This window comes from Saccopteryx leptura, chromosome 3 (genome assembly GCF_036850995.1).
Source record: "Saccopteryx leptura isolate mSacLep1 chromosome 3, mSacLep1_pri_phased_curated, whole genome shotgun sequence".
Lineage (NCBI taxonomy): Eukaryota > Metazoa > Chordata > Mammalia > Chiroptera > Emballonuridae > Saccopteryx > Saccopteryx leptura.
This window is the reverse complement of record NC_089505.1, coordinates 82,585,719-82,609,443: the sequence shown is the minus strand read 5'-3', so window position 1 is coordinate 82,609,443 and position 23,725 is coordinate 82,585,719. Positions and strand designations below refer to the sequence as shown.

The 23,725-nt window shown below is 45.3% G+C and overlaps 1 protein-coding gene and 1 long non-coding RNA gene across 4 annotated transcripts; both read left to right on the top strand.

Moving 5' to 3' along the window:
• The first annotated feature begins 2,075 nt into the window (after window positions 1–2,075).
• LOC136399511 (uncharacterized) lies at window positions 2,076–4,801 on the top strand. Of its 2 annotated transcripts, none has more exons than XR_010750163.1 (3): window positions 2,076–2,223; window positions 3,372–3,606; window positions 4,533–4,801. It is a non-coding gene; the product is annotated as an uncharacterized lncRNA (long non-coding RNA). The 2 variants fall into 2 exon arrangements; XR_010750162.1 differs by having other exon boundaries at window positions 3,363–3,606.
• A 4,980-nt stretch (window positions 4,802–9,781) lies between these two features.
• ZNF134 (zinc finger protein 134) lies at window positions 9,782–22,843 on the top strand. 2 transcript variants are annotated; one of them, XM_066374662.1, is made up of 2 exons: window positions 9,782–10,474; window positions 21,076–22,843. In XM_066374662.1, exons 1-2 carry the CDS (start codon window positions 10,123–10,125, stop codon window positions 22,311–22,313), a joined length of 1,590 nt encoding a protein of 529 aa, XP_066230759.1. In that variant the 5' UTR covers window positions 9,782–10,122; the 3' UTR covers window positions 22,314–22,843. The 2 variants fall into 2 exon arrangements, with proteins under 2 accessions (XP_066230759.1, XP_066230760.1); XM_066374663.1 differs by having other exon boundaries at window positions 10,407–10,594.
• The last annotated feature ends 882 nt before the right edge of the window (window positions 22,844–23,725 follow it).

Sequence of the window (23,725 nt, the reverse complement as noted above, 5' to 3'; positions counted from 1 at the left end):
GGTCAATTGTTTAGTAAAGTGTTCCAGATTCTCCAGTGTGGACATGCGTAGCTTGATTGTGATGTGCTCTGTTGAGCTTCACAGATAACACGTTTTCATAAACTTTAATCAAAGTATGTACCTTATGTTTGACATAATGCTTAGGCACACTTAGTAGACTAACACCGTATCGTGTGAACATAAATTTTATATGCACTAGGGAAACAACAAAGTAGTATGACGCTTTACTGCCATTATTTACTTGGTTACTTTTGGAACAAAATCCACATTGTCTCAGGAATGCTTGTAATTTCATTTCTTTGATGTCTTCTACATGTTCCCCATTGTGTGTAATAAACTAGAGGCAAGGGCCTTCCATCAAATATAGGTTGACTAGCCACACTGCTGAATATGCAGAGCTGAGACTTCTGATAGCATCAGGATCAGATGCTTAAATATTAGTGTGTTTTGTGACATTAAATTTGCACAGTTGGCACAACTGAGGCAGTGCACATAATGCTAGGTTTTTTATTAACTTTCCTCAATGACGTTCTGCTTGAAGGAGCCAGATCCAGATGGCCGGATAAACAAGAAACATGAAAGGGTGCTTGACACCAGTGAGAGCAGATCCTGAAGAAAGATATGCAAGTGCATCTGCGAAAGGAAGTCACACATGAATGCCATACAGAGCCTTGCCCTAAAAATAGGACCTGGCCGTCTGATCAGGCGGTTGCGCAGTGGATAGAGCATTGGACTGGGATGCCGAGGACCCAGGTTTGAGACCCTGAGGTCACCAGCTTGAGCAAGGGCTCCTCTGGTTTGAGCAAAAGCTTACCAGCTTGGACCCAAGGTCGCTGACTCAAGTAAGGGGTTACTCGGTCTGTTGTAGGTCCGCGGTCAAGGCACATATGAGAGGGCAATCAATGAACTAAGGTGTTGCAATACACAACAAAAAACTAATGATTGATGCTTCTCATCTCTCCGTTCCTGTCTGTCCCTATCTATCCCTCTCACTGACTGTCTCTGTAAATAAAATAAAAGTAGGACCTGGCCATTTGGCTCAGTGCATAGAGCATCAGCCTGGAGTACTAACGTCCCTGGTTTGATTCGTGGTCACGGCACACATTGGAAATGACCGTCTGCTTCTCTTCTCCTCCCTCTCTTCCTCTCTTGCAGCCAATGGCTCGGTTCAAGTGTCAGCTCCAGGAGCTGTGGATAGCTTGATTGATTGGAACAGCCCTAGATGGAGGTTGCTGGGTGGATCCCAGTAGGGGCGCATGTAGGAGTCTGTCTCACTCTCTCCTCACTTAAAAAAATTACCTCTACTGGGGGGCATTAGAGACTACTTAATATTTTGTGTTTTCTGTGTGTAGGACCCAGAAAACTGAGGGCAGGCCAGAAACTGAAAACAAGGCTCATGCACAAGGCTGGACGCCAGACCTGTTTTTTGTTTTGTTTTGGTTTTTTTTTGTATTTTTCTGAAGCTGGAAACGGGGAGAGACAGTCAGACACACTCCCGCATGCGCCCGACCGGGATCCATCCGGCACACCCACCAGGGGGCGACGCTCTGCCCCTCTGGGGGGGTCGCTATGTTGCGACCAGAGCCACTCTAGCGCCTGGGGCAGAGGCCAAGGAGCCATCCCCAGCGCCCGGGCCATCTTTTGCTCCAATGGAGCCTTGCTGGGGGAGGGGAAGAGAGAGACAGAGAGGAAGGAAAGGGGGAGGGGTGGGGAAGCAGATGGGCGCTTCTCCTGTATGCCCTGACCCGGGACTTCTGCACGCCAGGCCGACGCTCTACCACTGAGCCAATCGGCCAGGGCCTGTTTTTAATTTATCAATCTGTCTCTTAACTTTAGTTATCTCCTAACAAAGCAGGATAAATATCCAAACCCCTTACTCAATCTGGCCACTCATTCTTGGGTGAGCATCTGTCAGTACTACGTTACCCAGAAGATAATGCGCCAGGGCTCCATTGACGTTCAAGCGTTGAGCCAATGAAAACTCAGGGGATGATCGATTGTGTACTTGGCCCATCACGTCAGGGTGGGACTTCCGGTGTCCTCCGATAGGCGGTCCTTTTGGCGGCACTGGGTTGGGTCTGAAGTGACTGGACGAGAAGGTGCAGGAGGAGTTGTCCCCGTTGCATAGAGACGGGTGACAGGCAGTGCGGCGACTGTACCCGGTCGCCAGCCCCTTTACTCCCGGAGTCCGATGGCGCGGCCACGCTGAGGCGCCCGGACGCGGTGAGTGAGTCTCGAGTGAGGGTCACCTGTCAGGTCCTGCGGCCCAGGCCTGGCGTCCGGGCCCGTGAGACGCGCGTGGGTGACACACGGTGTGACAGGGTAGGAGAGGGTGACCGTGGAAACGTAGAGGGGCGGCCTGGCCGGGAGGATCCGGGAACCCCGAGGTCAGCCCTGTGTGTTCAGAGAACTGAGAATGTGAGGCCCAGTGTTCAGGATGCTGGGGTCCACCGAGAGTTGGGAATAGAAAAGGCCACACTTTCTTTAAACTTTTCTTTTTTTAATCTTTATTTATTCATTTTAGAGAGGCGAAGGATGGAGAGCAAGAGAGAGAGAGAAGGGGGGAGGAGCAGGAAGTATCAACTCCCAAAGGTGCCTTGACCAGACAAGGCCATGGTTTCAAAACAGCGTCCTCAGCGTTCCAGGTCGACGCTTTATCCACTGTGCCACCGCAGGTCAGGTCCCTTAATTAGACTTTTAAATAACTGGAAAGGGGGTATTAGGAGGCAGAGAGGCATTGAGGCTTTGTAGGGTCACTCAGCTGATAAGAGTCAGCACCTAGGGCCTGACCAGGCGGTGGCGCAGTGGATAGAGCGTCAGACTGGGATGCGGAAGTCGCAGGTTCAAGACCCCGAAGTCGCCAGCTTGAGCCCAAGGTCGCTGGCTCGAGCAAGGGGTTACTCGGTCTGCGGAAGGCCCGCAGTCAAGGCACGTATGAGAAAGCAATCAATGAACAATTAAGGTGTTGCAATGCGCAAAGAAAAACTAATGATCGATGCTTCTCATCTCTCCGTTCCTGTCTGTTTATCCCTCTCTCTGACTCTCTCTCTGTCTCTGGAAAAAAAGAAAAAAAAAAGGAGTCAGTACCTAGGGTTAAGACCAAGAAAAAATGCAGTCATCCCAGGTCACGCAGTTCCAAAACTGATGACCTGGGAGCCAAGAAGTCTTTGAAACCTGCTGTGGTCACCCACTTCTCAGGACCTCCTTTTTTTTTTTTTTTTTTTTTTTTTGGACAGAGACAGAGTCAGAGAGAGGGACAGATAAGGACAGACAGACAGAAAGGGACAGAGATGAGAAGCATCAGTTCTTTGTTGCGGCACCTTAGTTTATTGATTGCTTTCTTATATGTGCCTTGACCGGAGGGGCTACAGCACAGCGAGTGACCCCTTGCTCAAGTCAGCGACCTTGGGTTCAAGCTGGTGTGCCTTGCTCAAACCAGATGAGCCCGTGCTCAAGCTGACAACCTCAGGGTCTTGAACCTGGACTTGGGTCCTCCTCCTCCCCCCAGTCTGACATTCTATCCACTATACCACCACCTGGTCAGGCAGGACCTCCTTCACACCGATTGTTACCATCAGTACAGAAACACTTATGGACCCTGCAAAGGTGCGTGAGTGAAGGGTGTTTCAGAACCTCCTTGATCTTGATCCCACTCATGATCGCTGCAATTGTGGAGTCCTGGGAGTCTCTACCTATCTGTCTTCTAGCCCTTTGGAACTTGGACCTTGAACAAATCCTAAGCCCAGGGTCCTCAGACCAGGCTGGGGGTTATATAGTGGTTACTATTGCTAGCAACAAATCACATAAGGTATAAAGGCAGATTGCCCCAGATACAAGGTACGACTACATTTAGACTTGGAGGTGTGGGCAAGGGAACCTCAAGTCTCCTTTCTTTTATTATGAGAACAGTGAGCGAGAGGTCAGGAGTTAGGCCTAGGATGAAGATGTGTGTCTTATTTTGGAGGTGATGGGAACAGTGAGAGGTTTAGAGCAGAGGAGGAAGGTGATCTGACCAAACCATCCTCTGCCTTCCTGTGGCTGCGGCATGGAGAACAGGCTGGAGTTGTGTAGAAGGTGGTAGGAAGACCACGTTGGAAATGAGATGACTAATAGTCCAGGTGAGTGTTGGTGATGTGAACCAATGTGGTCATCTTGGAGGTGATAGAGGTGCATGAAATCTAGATCAGTTTTGTTTTTTTTTCAGTAGATCTACTCTGGTTTTCTGATTTGAAGGGAAAGGAGAAAAAGAAATCAGGGATGACTGCAAGGTTTTTGGGTTTAGCAGCTAAAAGGATGAAAATTTCATCAACTAGGATGGGGAAGTCAGTAGTAGGATTGATTTTCATTTAGTTAACTAGGGGTTTTGTTTTGGTTATCAGGGTATTAAGTGAGCAGGTAGACGTACAGGTCTAGGACTCTTAGGCGGTACTCAGGATGGAGACAATGGCAAAAGGTGGTGGATAGTATATGGACCAGGGTAAAGCTGGGTAACAGCTTGGGCGGCTGAAACAAAATACCTTTGTTTCTCACAGTTCTGGAGTCTAGAAAATCCAAGATCAAACAGCTGGCCGATTCTGTTCCTGGTGAGGAACTCTTCCTGTTCTGCAACTAACTGGACCCTCACATGGCCTTTCCTGGTGCAAACAGTGGTGAGAGCACAAGGTCTTTACCTTTCTCTTCAAAATCTTGCTAAATCTGTCCCATCATGTGGTTTCAAAGACCTCATCATGACCTTATATGAAACTAATTTCCCAAATTCCTACCTTTAAATACCATCACATTGGAGGTTAGTTCTTTCTTTTTTTTTTAAAAAAAAAAAAAAAGCTTATTGTATTGATTTTAGATAGAGGAAGAGAGAGACAGGAACACAATCTCCTCCTGTATGTGCCTTGACTGGGGATTGAACCAGCAACCCCTGTTCTTTGGGACGATGCTCTAACCAACTGAGCTATCTGGCCAGGGCAGCAGTTAGGTCTTAACAGGAATTTTGGGAGGACTTATATATTGTCTGGGACACTGTGGGTCATGTTTAGTAGGGTAGTCCTGGTCATGATGACATTAACAGCACCCCAGGAAGAGGAGAGTGGAGTCTGAGGACTGGGTCTCATGCATGGGCACCTAGGTGGGGCATCGTAAACATCACAAACACAGGTGAAGGAGAGAAGTGGCCATGAGAACAGTGTGGGAAAGGATAACCTGGCAGGTGAGCAAAGTGGCTGATTCACTGCTCTGGGTACTCAACCAGGATTTTGTTGTGACCTTGGTTGTGTTTGGGGAGTTTCACTCAGGTGGGTGGACTCATTTAGGGCACAAATAATCATGAGGCAGGGTCATGAAAAGTGTCTGAAAGGGTTTTTTGTTTGTTTGTTTGGTATTTTTCTGAAGTGAGAAGCAGGTAAGCAGAGAGACAGACTACCATATGTGCCTGACCAGGATCCACCCGGCATGCCCACCAGGGGGCAAGCTCTGCCCATCTGAGGCATTGCTCCGTTGAAACTGGAGCCATTCTAGTGCCTGAGGCGGAGGCCATGGACCCGTCCTCAGTGCCCAGGTCAACTTTGCTCCAGTGGAGCCTTGGCTGTAGGATGGGAAGAGAGAGATAGAGAGAAAGGAGAGAGGGAAGGGTGGAGAAGCAGATGGGCACCTCTCCTTTGTGCCTTGGCTGGGAATCAAACCCGGGACTTCGAAACGCTGGGCCAACGCTCTACTGCTGAGCCAACCAGCCAGGACATGTAAGGGTTTTGAATGAGATTTCGGAAGACGGAGGCATCAAGTGCAGCCCCAGTAAAAAAGAGTTATGGGGGCCTGACCTGTGGTGGCTCAGTGGATAAAGCGTCGACCTGGAAATGCTGAGGTCGCCGGTTCGAAACCCTGGGCTTGCCTGGTCAAGGCACATATGGGAGTTGATGCTTCCAGCTCCTCTCTCTCTCTCTCTCCCCCTCTTCTCTCTAAAATGAATAAATAAGTAAAAATTTAAAAAATAAAATAAAAAATAAAAAAAACAAGCTAAAAAAAAAGTTATGGGTGTATGAGATCCACAGTGATTCTGGGTGGCTGAAGCTAAAGCAAGGAGCAGAGTCAGGCAAGTAGACCTGTGGAGCAGGATTGTGGGTTGCTGATGGCAGTGGGGACCATTGGAGGTCTGTGGCAATACTCGATTCTGTTTAAATTTGCCAACCACTCTATATGCCATGTGTTGAATAACTAGGAAGGACAGAGAGATGCCTGAGTTGGAGGGAAAGGAAGAGTTAGTGACTGAGAGACAGGTGTGGTAGAAAGTGATGTCCACTGGAGAGGGAGTGAGTACTGATGGCCAGGGGGCGCCACCATTGAGGACATACAGTAAAACGTGAGCCAACACCCTTGTTTGTGTCTGGGAGGCATGATCTGGGATTCTAGCAGAGGGATTGCCTGACAAGGGGGAGCGCTTTCCTGCTTGCAGGCCCGGAACTCAGATATCTATTGCTCACCTGCCTGTTGTTACCATGGATGGACATAGTGATCAAAAGAATCATGAGAGCCCTGGCTGGCTAGCTGAGCAGTAGAGCATCAGCCCAGCATGTGGAAGCCCCAGGTTCGATTCCTGGCCAGGGCACACAAGAGAAGCGCCCATCTGCTTCTCCACCCTTCCCCCTCTCTTTCCTTTCTGTCTCTCTCTTCCCCTCCCACAGCCAAGGCTCCATCGGAGCAGAGTTGGCCCGGGCGCTGAGGATAGCTCCATGGCTTCCACCTCAGGTGCTACAATGGCTCAGTTGCTGAGCAATGGAGCAGCACCTCAGAAGGGCAGAGCATCAGCCCCAGATGGGCCTTTCCAGGTGGATCCTGGTTGGAGCACATGCGGGACTCTGTCTCTGCCTCCCTGCCTCTCACTTAAAAAAATATATAAATAAAAAGGCATGTTCATCTAGGATTCACAGAACTTTCATAGAGTTAATTCACCTTGTTATATTTGAACCTTTTGGTGTCTTTCATCTTACAGAAATTGTACACTTAAAAATACTCTCGGTCCTGGCCCTGGCTGGTTGGCTCAGTAGTGGAGCGTCGGCCTGGCGTGCGGAAGTCCCAGGTTCGATTCCCGGCCAGGGCACACAGGAGAAGCACCCATCTGCTTCTCCACCCCTCTCCCTCTCCTTCCTTTCTGTCTCTCTCTTCCCCTCCCGCAGCCAAGGCTCCATTGGAGCAAAGTTGGCCCGGGCGCTGGGGGTGGCTCTATGGCCTCTGCCTCAGGCGCTAGAATGGCTCTGGTTGCAACAGAGCATCGCCCCCTGGTGGGCATGCTGGGTGGATCCCAGTTGGGCGCATGTGGGAGTCTGTCTGACTGCCTCCCCGTTTCCAACTTCAGAAAAATACAAAAAAAACCCAAAAAAACTCTCATTTGCTTATTTTTAACTTTTGGTTTTTGCATTGCTTTTTAAGTATTTGCTGTAACTTTTGTTATAAGAAATATAATTCTATATGGTTTTATTATATGACCAATGAACATTTGTTAGAGCAGTGAATAAACATGACACCTCAAAATCCCTTTTTTATTTTTACTCTTTTGGCTAGTCTGAATGCCCTCTTTAACTCTTTCCCCAAGCTAGAATTGCTCAATGTACTCCTGAATGAGAAAGAAACAAATTTCCTGGCCTGTGGTGGTGCAGTGGATAGAGCGTTGATCTGGAATGCTGAGGTCACTGGTTCGAAACCCTGGGCTTCCCTAGTTAAGGTACATTTGGAAGTTGATGCTTCCTGCTCCTGCCCCTCTCTCTCTCTCTTTCCTCTCTGTTTAAAAATGAATAAATAAAATCTATTTATTTTATTTATTTATTTTTTTACAGAGACAGAGTCAGAGAGAGGGATAGATAGGGACAGTCAGGCAGGAACGGAGAGAGATGAGAAGCATCAATCATCAGTTTTTCGTTGCGACACCTTAGTTGTTCATTGATTGCTTTCTTGAAATATGTGCCTTGACTGCGGGCCGTCAGCAGACCGAGTAACCCCTTGCTCAAGCCAGCGACCTTGGGTCCAAGCTGGTGAGCTTTGCAGAAACCAGATGAGCCCACGTTCAAGCTGGCAACCTCGGGGTCTCGAACCTGGGTCCTCTGCATCCCAGTCCGACACTATCTACTGCGCCACCGCCTGGTCAGGCCAAAATTGAATAAATAAAATCTAAAAAAAAAGAAACCGGTTTTAGAGATTATGTCCTCAGAGTGACCAAGGTTCCAGTAGAGTCACATGTTCAACTGTATTCTAATCTCTTCTCAGACTAACATACTTATCAAATTTCACCCCGTTTTAAACTTTTCACCCTTCACTGGTATTTCCCCAGAGCTTTCCAACTCTATCATTAAAGAACTACATGAATGTTATTTTTGAATTTTGTGCAATTTCTACTTCACAACTATCTTTAGATAATCTGAAAGCTTCGTGCAGTAATGTCTATTCAAAAATAGGAGATGAGATCAGGCACCTTCAGGGTGGTATGGCCGTAGACCAAAAATAGGAGAAATGCTTTTCTCATAATAATGACTAGTGTGACTCTGGCCTGTTACTCAGTGGGTAGAGCATTGGCTTGGTGTTCAGACGTCCCAGATTTGATCCCTGGTCAGAGCACACATAAGAAGCAAACATCTGCTTCTCTTCCCCTCCCTCTTTCCTTCTCTCTTCCCCTTCTCTCTCTCTTTCCTTCTTGCAGCGAATGGCTTGATTGGTTCAAAGTAGGAGCTCCCCGAATTAGATCTTGCAGGTTCTGTACCTTTACAGTATCCAAGCAATGGGCATGTGATTCCTTTAAGGTTTCCCAGGACTCAAGAAGAGGGGAGGACGGCCCTGGCCGGTTGGCTCAGTGGTAGAGCATCGGCCTGGCGTGCAGGAGTCCCGGGTTCGATTCCTGGCCAGGGCACACAGGAGAAGCGCCCATCTGCTTCTCCACTTCTTCCCCCTCTCCTTCCTCTCTGTCTCTCTCTTCCCCTCCCACAGCTGAGGCTCCATTGGAGCAAGGTTGGCCCGGGCGCGGGGGATGGCTCTGTGGCCTGGGCCTCAGGCGATAGAATGGCTCTGGTTATGGCAGAGCAACACCCCGGATGGGCAGAGCATCGCCCCCTGGTGGGCATGCCGGGTGGATCCCAGTCGGGCGCATGCGGGAGTCTGTCTGACTGCCTCCCCGTTTCCAACTTCAGAAAAATACAAAAAATAATAATAATAATAAATTAAAAATAAATAAATAAGAGGGGAGGAGGGAAAGTTTCGGTGGGGTCAGCAAAGGGGAAGCGGCTTCCAGATCACGGGTCATAACTACATACAGATCCTACTTCTCTAAGCAGCTCTAAGCACCTATTTAGAGAACTATGAGATGTAGTTAATTCATCACTGGCCAACTCAGTTATCCCTGCTGGCTCCTTTCCCCTGTATTCTTCTGGTTTCTCCTCTCTCAAGAGAAAAGGGAGGCTTGCTCTCTCTTCAATCCTTGCTGCCCAGACACGGGTGTGGGTCTCAGGGCTGCCTCCTCTGCAGTGGTGGGATTCAAATAATTTAACTGGTTCTCGGGCCTTAATTACCATTTTAAGTATAAAAGAAGTGACATACCAAAAGATATTATTTTATGCATTTAATACTTAAATAAAAACAGTAAGAGGTATACAAGACAAGATTTTTATGAGTTTTTAAATAGTAATGAAAAAATATCAAATAGTGCCTTACAAAAAACAATAACTTATTTAAGATATTCCTATATTGCTTCTTGATTGGCGTCCTCACTAGCAATTTTTTTCACCTGTGGACGGAATGAACGTGACTGTGGGCGCTAAGAATACGCTGTGGCTCAGATGGATGTTAAAAAGGAGTAAGGAATGTCAATTTGTGATTTCCACATGGGGCGGCTGCCCAGGCGCCCACCCTAGAGAGAACCCTGATGACAAGTGCCATTTTAACCACCGGTTCACCGAACTCAACAAAAAATTAGGTGTCGATTCTGCCGAACCAGTAGGAACTGACTGAATCCCACCACTGCCTCTCTGGAGACAATTCTCTTACCCCTGACCCAGATGAATCTCACAAAAGTGACTTAAAGCTTCCCTCTACACATATTTAAAAAAGAAAGAAAGAAAGAAAGAAACAGAAGGGGACTCAGAATGACATTTCATGTGGCACTTAGATTTTGTTCTGGAGCCTTGGGGCATATCTGAGAGAAGACCTCTCCAAACATTTCTTCCATCCCCGGAGACTTCCGCTGAGAGACGCGAAGCCCGGCCGCCTAACTGGAGCCTGGAGGCACCATTTCCCAGCGCTCCTCGGGGTAGCAGAAGGCCTCAGTTCCAGGTTACAGCCCCGGGTGAACTACACGACCCAGAAATTTCTGCGCCGCGCGGTAGCGGAGCTGTATTGGGCATTTTTCTACGTGCGCGGAAAAAGCATGGGCGGGACTTCCGGAACTCACGGCATCTTCCTCGCCGCGGACATCTTGTTCACTCTTGCCATGCGCGACCGTGCAGAGGTTTGCAGTCTCTGCTTCGGGTCTGAGGGGAGGGGAGCGGATACCGCGGAAGGAGAACCCCGGTCCCCATGAGGAAGAGGCTCCGTGGCGGCGGCGGCCGCGCAGATGGGCCTGGCCTAGGTAGGTGCTTTGTCCGCGGACCTTGATGCGGCCCCAGCCCTCCACTGGGAATCCCAAGTCCCCGATGCGCGGTCATCGCTGAGGTCGCCGCAGCAGGCCAGGCTCCAGAGCGTTCGGGATGCCCACCCCTCCCCCATTTTCCAAAAGCCAGCGGGCGGAGTGACTTGAGTCGTGGCTTCTGCAAGGAGCAGCGTGTGAGCTGCGGCGTGATGGGGAGGGGCGAGGGCCTTCATTGCGAGGACGCCGGTCTGTATCCCATTGTTCGCTTGGCGGCGGTGGGGGGGTGATGAGGACAGAGGCAGGAAGGCCGGTGCGGAGGCCACAGGCTTTCAGGAGGAGGAGGAGGAGGAGGAGGTGGTGGTGGTGGTGGTTGTGGTGATGGAGCAGGTGCAGCGTGGGTGGAGGGAGAAGTCATTCACTTTTCTGGAGAGATTTCCCAGAAGCCACAGGATTTGATGCTGGGGTCAGATACTAGTTGTGAGTGGAAGTAGAGAATGGGGGGGGGGGGGAGGTGTCTCCCGAGTTTTTAATGTTTCCCCTCCAGTGGAAGCTAGAGCAGAAGAGCACCTTTCAGGGCGACCAGGAGTGGAATTTGGAAACATGGTAAATCTGAGGTGTCTCACAGTTGGAGGTGTCACATGGGCATCTGGACGCACTGGGCTGCAGTTCTGCAGAGGGAGAGGTGCTGGAGACCCCAGATGGATGAGGCCTGGAGTCAAACCATGGAGATCAGATTTAGGGGAAGAATTGTTTTTTTAAATGTTTTTTAAATTGTTATTGACTTATTTTTAGAAGAGAGGGGAAGTGGGCGAGAGAGAGGAACAGAAACATCGATTTGTTCTACTTATTTATGTATTCATTGGTTAATTTTTGTATGTGCCCGGACCGGAGATTGAATCCCTAACCTTGGCATATGGAGACAACATTCTCACCAACTGAGCTACCTGGCCAAGGTTAGGGGAAGAATATTAGGGATATTTTTTTGTTTGTTTTTGTGACACAGAGAGAGGGACAGATAGGGACAGACAGACAAGGAAGGGGGAAAGATGAGAAGCATCAGTTGTTCTTTGTGGCACCTCAGTTGTTCATTAATGGCTTTCTCGTGTGCCTTGAGTGGGGGGCTACAGCAAAGTGAGTGACCCCTTGCTCAAGCCGGAGACCTTGAGCTTCAAGCCAGCAACCTTTGTGCTCAAGCTAGCAACCATGGGGTCATGTCTAGGATCCCACACTCAAGCCAGACCCCATGCTCAAGCTGGTGAACCCATGCTCAAACCCATGACCTTGGAGTTTCTAACCTGGGTTCTCTGCATAATAGTCCGAGGCACTAGCCACCGTGCCACTACCTGGTCAAGGTTAAGGATGTTATTTTATGTGGCCCCTGAGGTGAGAGAATGGAGGGCAGGGGAGAAAGGGTGGAACATCCCTGAGATTCTCTCCATAAAGTAGGGCTCCTGGCATATGAAAGAGATATGGCTGATGTTAGCAGGAGAAGGCTATACAGTATTAGGAGCGTGACATGGGTGGAGAGCAAGGTGTGAAGTGTTACTGTTTTGCCATGGTGTGTGTACTTAGTGTGACCCATAGCTACTGTCTGTGGAGCAGAGGAATAGTCAGCCAGCCAACTGGAGCTTCATCCAGTCCAGTCCAGGGCCTTGGTACATTAGTTCCCCAGTATCTCAGGTTAGAAGAGATAATGAACATTTGTAATGAATCGCCACTAGCAGGCTCACCTTCAGATGAGTATATGCTAGGCAGGCTGGTTTAGTGAAAGGCAAATATATACCTGGCAAATATGTACGTAAGCAGGCAGTTAAAAATGAAAACATGGCCTGACCAGGTGGTGGTGCAGTGGATAGAGCATCAGACTGGGATGCAGAGGACCCAGGTTTGAGACCCGGAGGTCGCCAGCTTGAGCGCGGGCTCATCTGGTTTGAGCAAGGCTCACCAGCTTGGACCCAAGGTCACTGGCTCGAGCAAGGGGTTATTCGGTCTGCTGTAGCCCCATGGTCAAGGCACATATGAGAAAGTAATCAATGAACTAAGGTATCACAATGAAAAACTAATAATGATTGATGCTTCTCATCTCTCTCCGTTCCTGTCTTTCTGTCCCTATCTATCCTCTCTGAGATAGACTCTCTGTCTCTGTAAAAAGAAAAGAAAAGAAAACATGTAACCTGACCAGGTGGTGGCGCAGTGGATAGAGAGTAAACCTGGGACATTGAAGTCTCAGATTTGAAACCCTGAGGTTGCCAGCTTGAGCATGGGATCATACAGATGAACCCATGGTCGCCGGCTTGAGCTCAGGGTCACTACTTGAGCAAGGGATCACTAACTTGGTTAGAGCTCCCAAGTCAAGGCACATATGAGAAGCAATCAATGAATAAGTAAAGTGCTGCAACTACAAATTGATGCTTCTCATTTCTCTCTTCTGTCTCTGTCTAAAAAATAAAAATGAGAATATGTAGATAAGATAAACAGATTTGTACCCATGCTTAATAATTGATGTTTTTGCCTCTGAGTGCTGTATATTATTACAATGGCAAGTCTCAAATTTCCTATTTCCTTAAAAGGTTAAAAACAAATTCAGAATTAAAAAAAAAAAACCACAAAACTGTTACTTCATTTGCACCAGAACCATCTGCAAAGTGTTAAAGCTCACGGACAGTAAAAGCGAATATAAAGATTTTTGATCTGTACTGACATGTCTGATATAAACAGCAGCTCTGTTAGGTGGGTATCCCTGTTATTACTGCTTAACAGATGAGGATACTAGACACAGATTTTTTTTTTTATATATTCATTGTAGAGAGGAGAGGAAGAGAGAGAGAGAGAGGAGAGACAGAGAGAGAGAAGGGGGGAGGAGCAGGGAGCATCAACTCCCACATGTGCCTTGACCAGGCAAGCCCAGGGTTTCGAACCGGCAACCTCAGCATTTCCAGGTCGACGCTTTATCCACTGCGCCACCACAGGTCAGGCGCCACATCTTCTTTATCCAGTCTTCTATTGAAGGGCTTTTTGGTTGTTTCCATGTCTTGGCCACTGTAAACAATGCTGCAATGAACATGGGGCTGCATGTGTCTTTACGTATCAATGTTTCTGAGTTTTGGGGGTATATACCCAGAGGGATTGCTGGGTCATAAGGTAGTTCTATTTTCAGTTTTTTGAGGAACCACCATACTTTTTTCCGTAATGGTTGTACTACTTTACATTCCCACCTTCCCACCAACAGTGAATGAGGGTTCCTTTTTCTCCACAGCCTCTCCAACATTTGCTATTACCTGTCTTGTTAATAATAGCTAATCTAACAGGTGTGAGGTGGAATCTCATTGCAGTTTTGATTTGTATTTCTCTAATAACTAATGAAGATGAGCATCTTTTCATATATCTGTTGGCCATTTGTATTTCTTCCTGGGAGAAGTATCTGTTCATGTCCTCTTCCCATTTTTTTATTGGATTGTTTGTTTGTTTGTTGTTGAGTTTTATGAGTTCTTTGTATATTTTGGATATTAGGCCCTTATCTGAGCTGTTGTTTGAAAATATCATTTCCCATTTAGTTGGCTGTCTGTTTATTTTGTTGTCAGTTTCTCTTGCTGAGCAAAAACTTTTTAGTCTGATGTAGTCCCATTCATTTATCTTTGCCTTCACTTCTCTTGCCTTTGGAGTCAAATTCATAAAATGCTCTTTACAACCCAGGTCCATGAGTTTAGTACCTATGTCTTCTTCTATGTACTTTATTGTTTCAGGTCTTATATTTAGGTCTTTGATCCATTTTGAATTAATTTTCGTACAAGGGGACAAACTGTAGTCCAGTTTCATTCTTTTGCATTTAGCTTTCCGGTTTTCCCAGCACCATTTGTTGAAGAGGCTTTCTTTTCTCCATTGTGTGTTGTTGGCCCCTTTATCAAAAATTATTTGACCATATATATGTGGTTTTATTTCTGGACTTTCTATTCTGTTCCATTGGTCTGAGTGTCTATTTCAACGTGATAAAGGCTATATATGATATGGCCAATACCATGCTGTTTTGATTGTCGTGGCTCTACAATATAGTTTGAAGTCGGGTATTGTAATGCCCCCAGCTTCATTCTTTTCCTTAGGATTGCTTTGGCTATTCAGGGTTTTTTATAGTTCCATATAAATCTGATGATTTTTTGTTCCATTTCTTTTAAAAATGTCATTGGAATTTTGATGGGAATTGCATTAAATTTGTATATTGCTTTGAATAATATGGCCATCTTGATTATATTTATTCTTACTATCCAAGAACAAGGAATATTCTTCCATCTCATTGTATCTTTTTTGATTTCCCTTAACAATGTTTTGTAGTTTTCTTTAAATAAGTCCTTTGCATTCTTTGTTATGTTTATTCCTAGGTTGTTTTTTTTTGTTTGTTTGTTTTTTGGTTTTTTTTGCTGCAGTCGTTAAGGGGATTATTTTTTTTTTTAGGTCATTCTCAAATGTGTCATTGTTGGCATATAGAAAAGCTATGGACTTTCGTATGTTAATTTTGTATCCTGCGACCTTACTGTATAGGCTTATTGTTTCTAGTAGTCTTTTTGTAGATTCTTTGGGGTTTTCGATGTATAGGATCATGTCATCTGCAAAAAGTGATACCTTTACTTCTTCTTGTCCAATATGGATGCCTTTTATTTCCTTTGTCTTGTCTGATTGCTCTGGCTAGAACATCTAGCACCACATTAAATAAGAGTGGAGAGAGTGGACAACCCTGTCTTGTTCCTGATTTAAGGGGGAAAGCTTTCAGTTTTGTGCCATTTAATATGATGTTAGCTGATGATTTATCATATATGTCCTGTATCACGTTGAGATATTTTCCTTCTATACCGATTTTGTTGAGTCTTAAACATAAAGTTGTATTGTATTTTATCGAATGCCTTTTTTGCTTTGATAAGATCTATTGATAAGATCGTGTGGTTTTTGTTCTGTTTTGTTGATATGGTGTATTACGTTAACCATTTTACGTATGTTGAACCATCCTTGAGATTCTGGGATGAATCCCACTTGATCATGATGTATTATTTTTTTAATATGTTGTTGTATTCGATTTGCTAGTATTTTGTTTAGTATTTTAGCATCTGTATTCATTAGAGATATTGGTCTGTAGTTTTCTTTCTTTGTGCTGTCCTTGCCCAGTTTCAGTAGGAGGGTTATGTTGGCCTCATAAAATGTGTTTGGAAGTATTGCTTCTTCTTCAATTTTTTTGAAGACTTTGAGTAGAATAGGAACCAAGTCTTCTTTGAATGTTTGATGGAATTCACTAGTATAACCGTCTGGGCCTGGACTTTTATTTTTGGGGAGGTTTTTAATAGTTTTTTCTATTTCTTCCCTACTAATTGGTCTGTTTAGGCTTTCTGCTTCTTCTTGACTCAGTCTAGGAAGGTTGTATTATTCTAGGAATTTATCCATTTCTTCTAGATTGTTGAATTTAGTGGCATCAAGTTTTTCATAGTATTCTACAATAATTCTTTGTATATCTACGGTGTCCGTGGTGATTTCTCCTCTTTCATTTTGGATTTTGTTTATATGAGTCCTTTCTCTTTTTTCCTTGGTAAGTCTTGCCAAGGGTTTATCAATTTTGTTGATCTTTTCAAAGAACCAGCTCCTTGTTCTATTAATTTTTTCTATAGTTTTTCTGTTCTCTATTTCATTTATTTCTGCTCTGATTTTTATTATCTCCTTTCTTCGGCTGGTTTTGGGTTGTTTTTGTTCTTCTTTTTCCAGTTCCTTAAGGTGTGAAGTTAAGTGGTTCACTTGGGCTCTCTCTTATTTGTTCATAAAAGCCTGAAGTGATATGAACTTCCCTCTTATCACTGCTTTTGCTGCATCCCATAGATTCTGATATGTTGTATTGTCATTTTGTTTGTATATATCTTTTGATCTCTGCGCTTATTTTTTCTTTGACCCATTCTTTTTTTAAAAGTATGTTGTTTAGTTTCCACATTTTTGTTGTTTTTTTTTCCTCTTTTTTGCAGTTGAATTCTAGTTTCAAGGCTTTATGATCAGAAAATATGCTTGGTACAACTTTGATTTTTCTGAATTTGCTGATGTTATTTTTGTGGCCCAACATATGGTCAATTCTTGAGAATGATCCATGTACACTGGAGAAAAATGTATACTCTGTCACTTTGGGGTGAAATGTCCTATAGATGTCTATCATATCCAGGTGCTCTACTGTTTTGTTTAAGGCCAATATATCTTTATTGATTCTCTGATTGGATGACCGATCGATCTAGAGCCATCAGCGGTGTATTGAGGTCTCCAAGTATGATTGTATTTTTGTCAGTTTTTGTTTTAAGGTAAGTAGCTGTCATATATTTTGCTGCTCCTTGTTTTGGTGCATATATATTAAGAATTGTTATGTCTTCTTGATTCAGCGTCCCCTTAATCATTATGAAATAACCATTTTTGTCTCAGTACTTTTGCTGTCTTGTAGTCAGCATTATTAGATATGAGTATTGCTACCCCTGCTTTTTTTTGGATGTTATTTGCTTGGAGTATTGTTTTCCAGCCTTTCACTTTGAATTTGCTTTTATCCTTGTTGCTTAGATGAGTTTCTTGTAGGCAACATACAGTTGAATTTTCTTTTTTAATCCATTCTGCTACTCTGTGCCTTTTTATTGGTGAGTTTAATCCGTTTACATTTAGTGTAATTATTGACAGTTGTGGGTTCCCTATTGCCATTTTATACATTGCTTTCTGTTTGTTTTGTGTCTTATTTGATTCTTCTCTTTCGTTTTTCTATCCTTTCTTTTTGTTTGGTTGTATTCCATACTTCTTTCCGCTATTGCTATCTTTTTTAAATCATGTGCTTCTGTGGTGGTTTTTTCAAGCGTGGTTACCATTAAGTAATGAAATGGGTTCCTACCCTCTTCATTGTAATGCAGTATCTTGTGAGTACTTCTGTATTCCATCATCCTTTGCTACTGTTAATTTCTGTCCTCTCCCCTTTTTGTTTTAATTTTTTTTTTAGAGAGGTGAGAGAGAGAAGGGGGAGGGAGGAGCAGGAAGCATCAACTCCCATATGTGCCTTGACCAGGCAAGCCCAGGGTTTTGAACCAGCGACCTCAGCATTCCAGGTCGACGCTTTATCTACTGCACCACCACAGGTCAGGCCTGTTTGTTTGTTTTTGTTGTCAGAGTTTAAATTTGGTGTGGTTTTTTTTTGGTGGAGCTTTTACTTGTGGTTTGTTTTGGTTTTGTTCTTTGTGTCTGGTTGGAAAACCCCCTTTAGTAATTCCTAGAGTGGGGGTTTTCTGATGATAAATTCCCTCATCTTTTCTGTATCTGTGAATGTTTTTATTTCTCCTTCGTATTTGAAGGATAGCTTTGATAGGTATAGTATTCTTGGCTGAAAGTTCCTCTCTTTCAGGACTTTAAATATTGGGGTCCACTCTTTTCTAGCTTGTAGAGTTTCTGTTGAGAAATCCGATGATAATCTAATGGGCCTTCCTTTATATGTTGTATTCTTCTTTTCCCTGGCTGCCTTGAGAATTTTTTCTTTGCCGTTGGTTTGTGCCAATTTCATTATGATGTGCCTTGGAGTAGGTTTGTTGGGGTTAAGAAAACTTGGAGTTCTGTTTGCTTCTTGAATTTGAGGCTTTAGTTCTTTCCACAGGCTTGGGAAGTTCTCATCTATTATTTGTTTGAATACGTTCTCCATTCCATATTCTCTCTCTTCTCCCTCTGATATACCTATTATTCTTATGTTATTCTTTTTGATGGAGTCAGACAATTCCTGTAGGCCTTTCTTGTTTTTTTAAAATTTTTGAGTCTCTTTCTTCTTCTCTCTGTTGTGCCTCAAGTTGCTTGTCTTCTATTTCACTAATCCTACCTTCTATTTGGCCTGTTCTATTAGCTAAGCTTGTTACCTTGTTTTTCAGCTCGTGAATTGAGTTTTTCATCTCTGTTCAATTTGTTTTTATAGTTTCAATTTCCTTGGACATATATTCTTTGTGTTCGTTGAGTTGTTTTCTGAGCTCCCTAAGTTGCTTTTCTGTGTTTTCTTTTATATCTCTGAGTATTTTTAGGATTTCTATTTTAAATTCTTTGTCATTTAGCTCCAAGGTTTCCAATATATTAAATTTTTTCTCCATAGATTTTTCCTCATCTATCTGTGCTACCTGTCTTTTGTATCCATGATATTCGATTTCCTTTTCCTTAATGTCATCTGAGGGTGGTTTTGTTGGTAGTACTTTGCGTTTAGTGTGGAACTGCTGGAGGCTCCAAGGATAGATTTTTCTGTCTCTGGTTGAAGATCTTGTTGAATTTTGGGGGAGATTTTTCAGTATCGCTCCTTACGGCGCCATTTCTCTGACCTAAAAGCTGGATTTTCAGGTACCGATGGCAGTGGGGCCCATCAACAGCGGCAGCTGTAGTTCCGGATTCATTACGTATTCTCTAGATGCTGTGTGCAGATTTGGGTGGTGCCTAGATTGTCTGTGTCCATAGATAAGAGGGAGATGTGGTCTAAAGAGACATTTATATGGAGATGGAATCTTTATTATTTATTTATTTTGGTGACAGAGACAGAGAGGGGGACAGACAGGGAGAGAGATGAGAAGCATCAATTTGTCATTTCAGCTCCTTAGTTGTTCATTGATTGCTTTTTCATATGTGCCTTGACATATGTGCCTCTACAGCAGATCAAGTGACCCCTTGCTCAAGCCAGCGACCTCAGGGTTTCAAACCTGGGTCCTCCGTGTCCCAGTCTGACGCTCTATCCACTGCACCACTGCCTGGTCACGCGAGATGGAATCTTAATATATGGTCTGAGGGCCTCAGGGAGAGTGCTGAGCCCAAATTTGTGTAGGAGACACAATCTCTGGACTCGTAAAGGATTGGGCCGAGCATGCCAGGCCCATAATGTATAGTTCTGTCTACCTGCCTGCCTGTTCTAGGCTGGAGAGAATGATTCACGGGAAATGAGGAAGGAGCAGGCACCCATCAGGGGCCTGGTGTCTTGTCCAACTTAGGCAGCTGAAGGAAAGTATGTGGTGGATAGACCAGGGGTCCTGGGGAGACAGGTTGCCTCTCCCTTGCTTAGTTGTCTTCTTTACGTGGGGTAATATGACTTGAGGATTTGTTTGTCTTCTGGGAAGAGTGGGTAAGGGTCTGCATATGCCGATTTATGGGTCTGTGCTCTGCTCTCCCACCCCCCCAGGTTGCTGTTTCCTTCCTGTAGCTGGATCGTGGGCACTGCTTTTCTCCAATCCCTTACATAGGTCCTCAGAGCTTGGCTGTGTGTTCTGTCTCCTCCACTCCCTGTGTTCCCCCAGCCCACTTCCCCAAACCCTTGCCAGAAAGGGTGTCAAGGTCAGGAGTTTTGTGATCAGTCCAGTGGACACTTCCCTCCTTGGTGTCTCTGAGACTGGATTGCTCTGTCCACACTCATGACATCTCCGTGCTCTAGATTCGGTCTCCGCCTTTTGATATCCCCTTGGGACTACTCATGTCATGAATTACAGTCAAGGTCACTGCTTGTGGGACCAATTGGGTTGTTCCTGCAAGACATCCATCTGCCCCATGAGCAGGCTGCCCTGGGGCAGTGCTCTCACTCAGTGGCCTGCCTTCCTCTGTCACTTGTATCTTCCAGAGCCTCTGCAGTGACTTCATTGTAGCAGGGGAAAGAACTCAGTGCCTGGCTGAGAGGTCATGACTCTAGCTACAGCAAGAGGGGCTTGGACAGAGCCTGGGGAGTGTTTGACTTTAGGGTTGGCACTAGAAACGTATCCTGTGCCACTACTGTTAGGTGCCTAGGCTATAGGTCATACCTTATTCCTGTTGTCCCTCCCCACTTTGGACACTTCACATACTTGTCATTTCCATTTTAAGTCACTTTCTCCTGGGCCTGGATGTATATATTATATCAATACATTCTGTATAGCACTTACCTATTACCAATGGCCAAGGCCCTTTCAAAAGTTATTTGCAAGGAGGCCTGACCAGGCACTGGCGCTATGGATAGAGCATCAGACTGGATGCAGAGGACCCAGGTTTGAAACCTCGAGGTTGCCAGCTTGAGCCCAAGGTCACTGGCTCGAGCAAGGGGTCACTCCGTCTGCTGTAGCCCTCCATCAAGGCACGTATGAGAAAGCAATCAAAGAACTAAGGAGCCACAATGAAGAATTGATCCTTCTCATCTCTATTCCTTCTTGTCTGTCCCTATGTGTCCCTCTGTCACACACAAAAGTTATTTGCAAGGAAGAAGTTGAAGAGTCTATCTCCCTTCTCCCTAAGCTACACCCCAGCATTTTATCTTTGTCCTTTGTGAGGCCTTCCCCATTCTCTGACCCTTAGAGCATAGTAATACACAGCAACTCTTTCTTTAACCTAACCCAGAATCTGTTATCCTGCCAAACACTTCATAGACTCAGTCCTGGGTGTGCTGGACACACTTTTGTGATGGTGTTACTCTCTCTCACCAAAGTCAATATGCTCTTTTAACAGCATTTTTCTGTCTTCAGGTTGTTGGCCTCGAGTGAAGGATGAAGAGACAGCTTCTGAGCAGAGCGTTTCTGTGGAAGTGTTACATGTTCATCCTCCCAAGGCAGGTTCACCAACCCAGAAGGCTCACCCTTGTGACATATGTGGCCCCGTCTTGAAGGATATTTTGGATCCGGGTGAACACCAGGAAACACACCATGGACGGAAACCCTACTCATGTGAAGCATGTGGAAGACAGTTCTCGTTTGGTACAAACTTCCGCCAGTACCAGAAGCAGTACAATGTAGAGAAACCCTTAAGGAGAAACAAAGGCAAGACCTTGTTTGTGAAGAACTGTCAAGTTTGTGAAGAACTTCACCTGTCAGAAAAGCCCTCTACATGTGAGGAGGAGGAAAAGAACCTCCAGGCATGTCTGGAAAGTCGCCAGAAGGCCGCCCACAGCAAGAGGAAAACAAGGAGCACTGAGAGTGCGGAGGCCTGTCACATGGGACAGATGCATTACAACTGCAGCGAGTGTGGGAAGGCCTTCAGCCGCAAAGACACACTTGTTCAGCACCAGAGAATCCACACGGGGGAGAAGCCTTATGAATGTCGTGAATGTAGAAAAGCCTTCAGCCGCAAAGCTACACTTGTGCAGCATCAGAGAATCCACACAGGAGAGAGACCTTATGAGTGCAGTGACTGTGGGAAATCCTTTAGCCGCAAAGACAACCTTACACAGCACAAAAGAATTCACACTGGGGAAATGCCTTATAAGTGTGGTGAGTGTGGAAAATACTTCAGCCATCACTCCAACCTAATTGTACACCAGAGAGTTCACAATGGAGCAAGGCCTTATAAGTGCAGTGATTGTGGAAAAGTCTTCAGACACAAATCAACTCTTGTTCAGCATGAGAGCATCCACACTGGGGAAAATCCTTATGTTTGCAGTGATTGTGGGAAATCCTTTGGGCACAAATACACCCTCATTAAACACCAGAGAATTCACAATGAGACAAAGCCCTTTGAGTGCATTGAATGTGGAAAATTCTTTAGCCGAAGCTCTGACTTTATTGCGCACCAGAGGGTTCACACAGGGGAAAGGCCCTTTGTGTGCAGCAAATGCGGTAAAGATTTCATCAGAACTTCCCACCTCGTTCGGCACCAAAAAGTTCACACTGGAGAAAGGCCATATGAGTGCCAGGAGTGTGGGAAAGCCTATAGCTTAAGCTCCCACCTTATTCGGCACCAGAAGGTTCACAGTGCAGGAAGGCTTTAGGAGTCCTGTCAGCACAACAGGACTCTGGAGAGGAGCTCTGTGATTTCCTCTTGAGAGGAAGGAATCAAACAATTAAATTTCATATATCTGAACATTAACATTGGGGAAGATACCTTATGACTGAGACACAGGGGAAGCTTTCAGGGGCTACATTGCACTTTCAGACCTACTCAGGCCCCCTTGCCAGATACCAGTAGCTGGAACATCAATTCTCCCAGTTTCGTTACCCAATCAGAGAATGCAAAACTTTGTACTCTCCAGGCCCCAGGGGAATTACACTAAACCTGAGGTAAATCGGGGAGGGGGTCCATTCCCTCCCCACTGCCTGGTAAAGGTGTGGACATAACCCATTTTAGCCAAGAGGACCTCAGTTGTGTGACAGCAGGAAGTTTCCTTTCCTTGTGGATGTTATTGGTTTCATGCAATCATTTTTATAGGTTTTTCCAGGCTCTGGTGTTAACTGAACCTGGAGAACTTCTTGCCTCACATTGCTCTGTTTTGTGTGATAGTAAAGACATCATTTAAGCTACCTTTAATTCTGGAGGCCATTTTTACTGTTTGGAGTGGTTTGGAAACAATTACACTCTGGCAGACTGAAGAGGGGAATGAACAGTATTTGTGGGGTCCTCCAGCTGTGTGTGTAGGTTAGGAGAGAACAGTTCTCAATCCAGCTTTGGTGTTAATTCTTTGCTGACAGAAGAGTTTTTTATTTGTGTTTGTTTTCAAACAAATTTTTGAAATCAAACAAATACAACATTTAAAAGCAACATAGGGCTCCTGGCTGATACGCTCAGTGGTAGAGCATTGACCCAGTGTGTGGAAGTCCCAGGTTCGATTCCTGGTCAAGGCACACAGAAAAAAGATAAAAATAGCTTGGTTCTGAGCACTGGCCCCAGATGGGTCTGCTGTGACCAGCTCAGCCGTGGGCATGCACAAAAGGAAGGTGCTGCAGGACTTAAGAAAAACACACAAGACACAACATACAGAAAAGATGGGTACAGGGGACTCCAAGCCGCTAGGACTGAGAGCCCAGATCTCTATAGCCTCATCGTATTTATTGGTCTCTCTTCTCACCAAGTAGATTAGCAGAACCTGGGTCAAATTAGTCTACAATGGATTCAGGTGCAGAAGAAAGAAGACCGAGCAGGCACGTAGGGAAATGGCTATAGGGATCAGCTGCTTCCTATAAACAATCCTAGCAGTGCTTGCTGGAGCAGCATTCTGTCCTTGCAGGACTTGGTGTTCCAAAGTCCACACCCAAGACGTCTCAAGGATGCAGTTTAATCTCTCGGTCATTTTCCTATCTCCTTTTTGTTTTTGTATAGCCATGTAAGCAGTTTTTACAAGTCTCCTTCTACACCCATTGTCAGAGGGTTTGTTACGAACATCTGAGGACTTTTAGAAAAACATAC

What these genes read in the sequence shown, in the direction of transcription:
- ZNF134 (XM_066374662.1), top strand. Translation starts at nt 10,123, where the DNA reads ATGTGGCACTTAGATTTTGTTCTGGAGCCTTGGGGCATATCTGAGAGA. An exon ending in CCATGCGCGACCGTGCAGAG is followed by an intron (nt 10,475 to 21,075) that starts GTTTGCAGTCTC and finishes TTCTGTCTTCAG; the next exon opens with GTTGTTGGCCTCGAGTGAAG.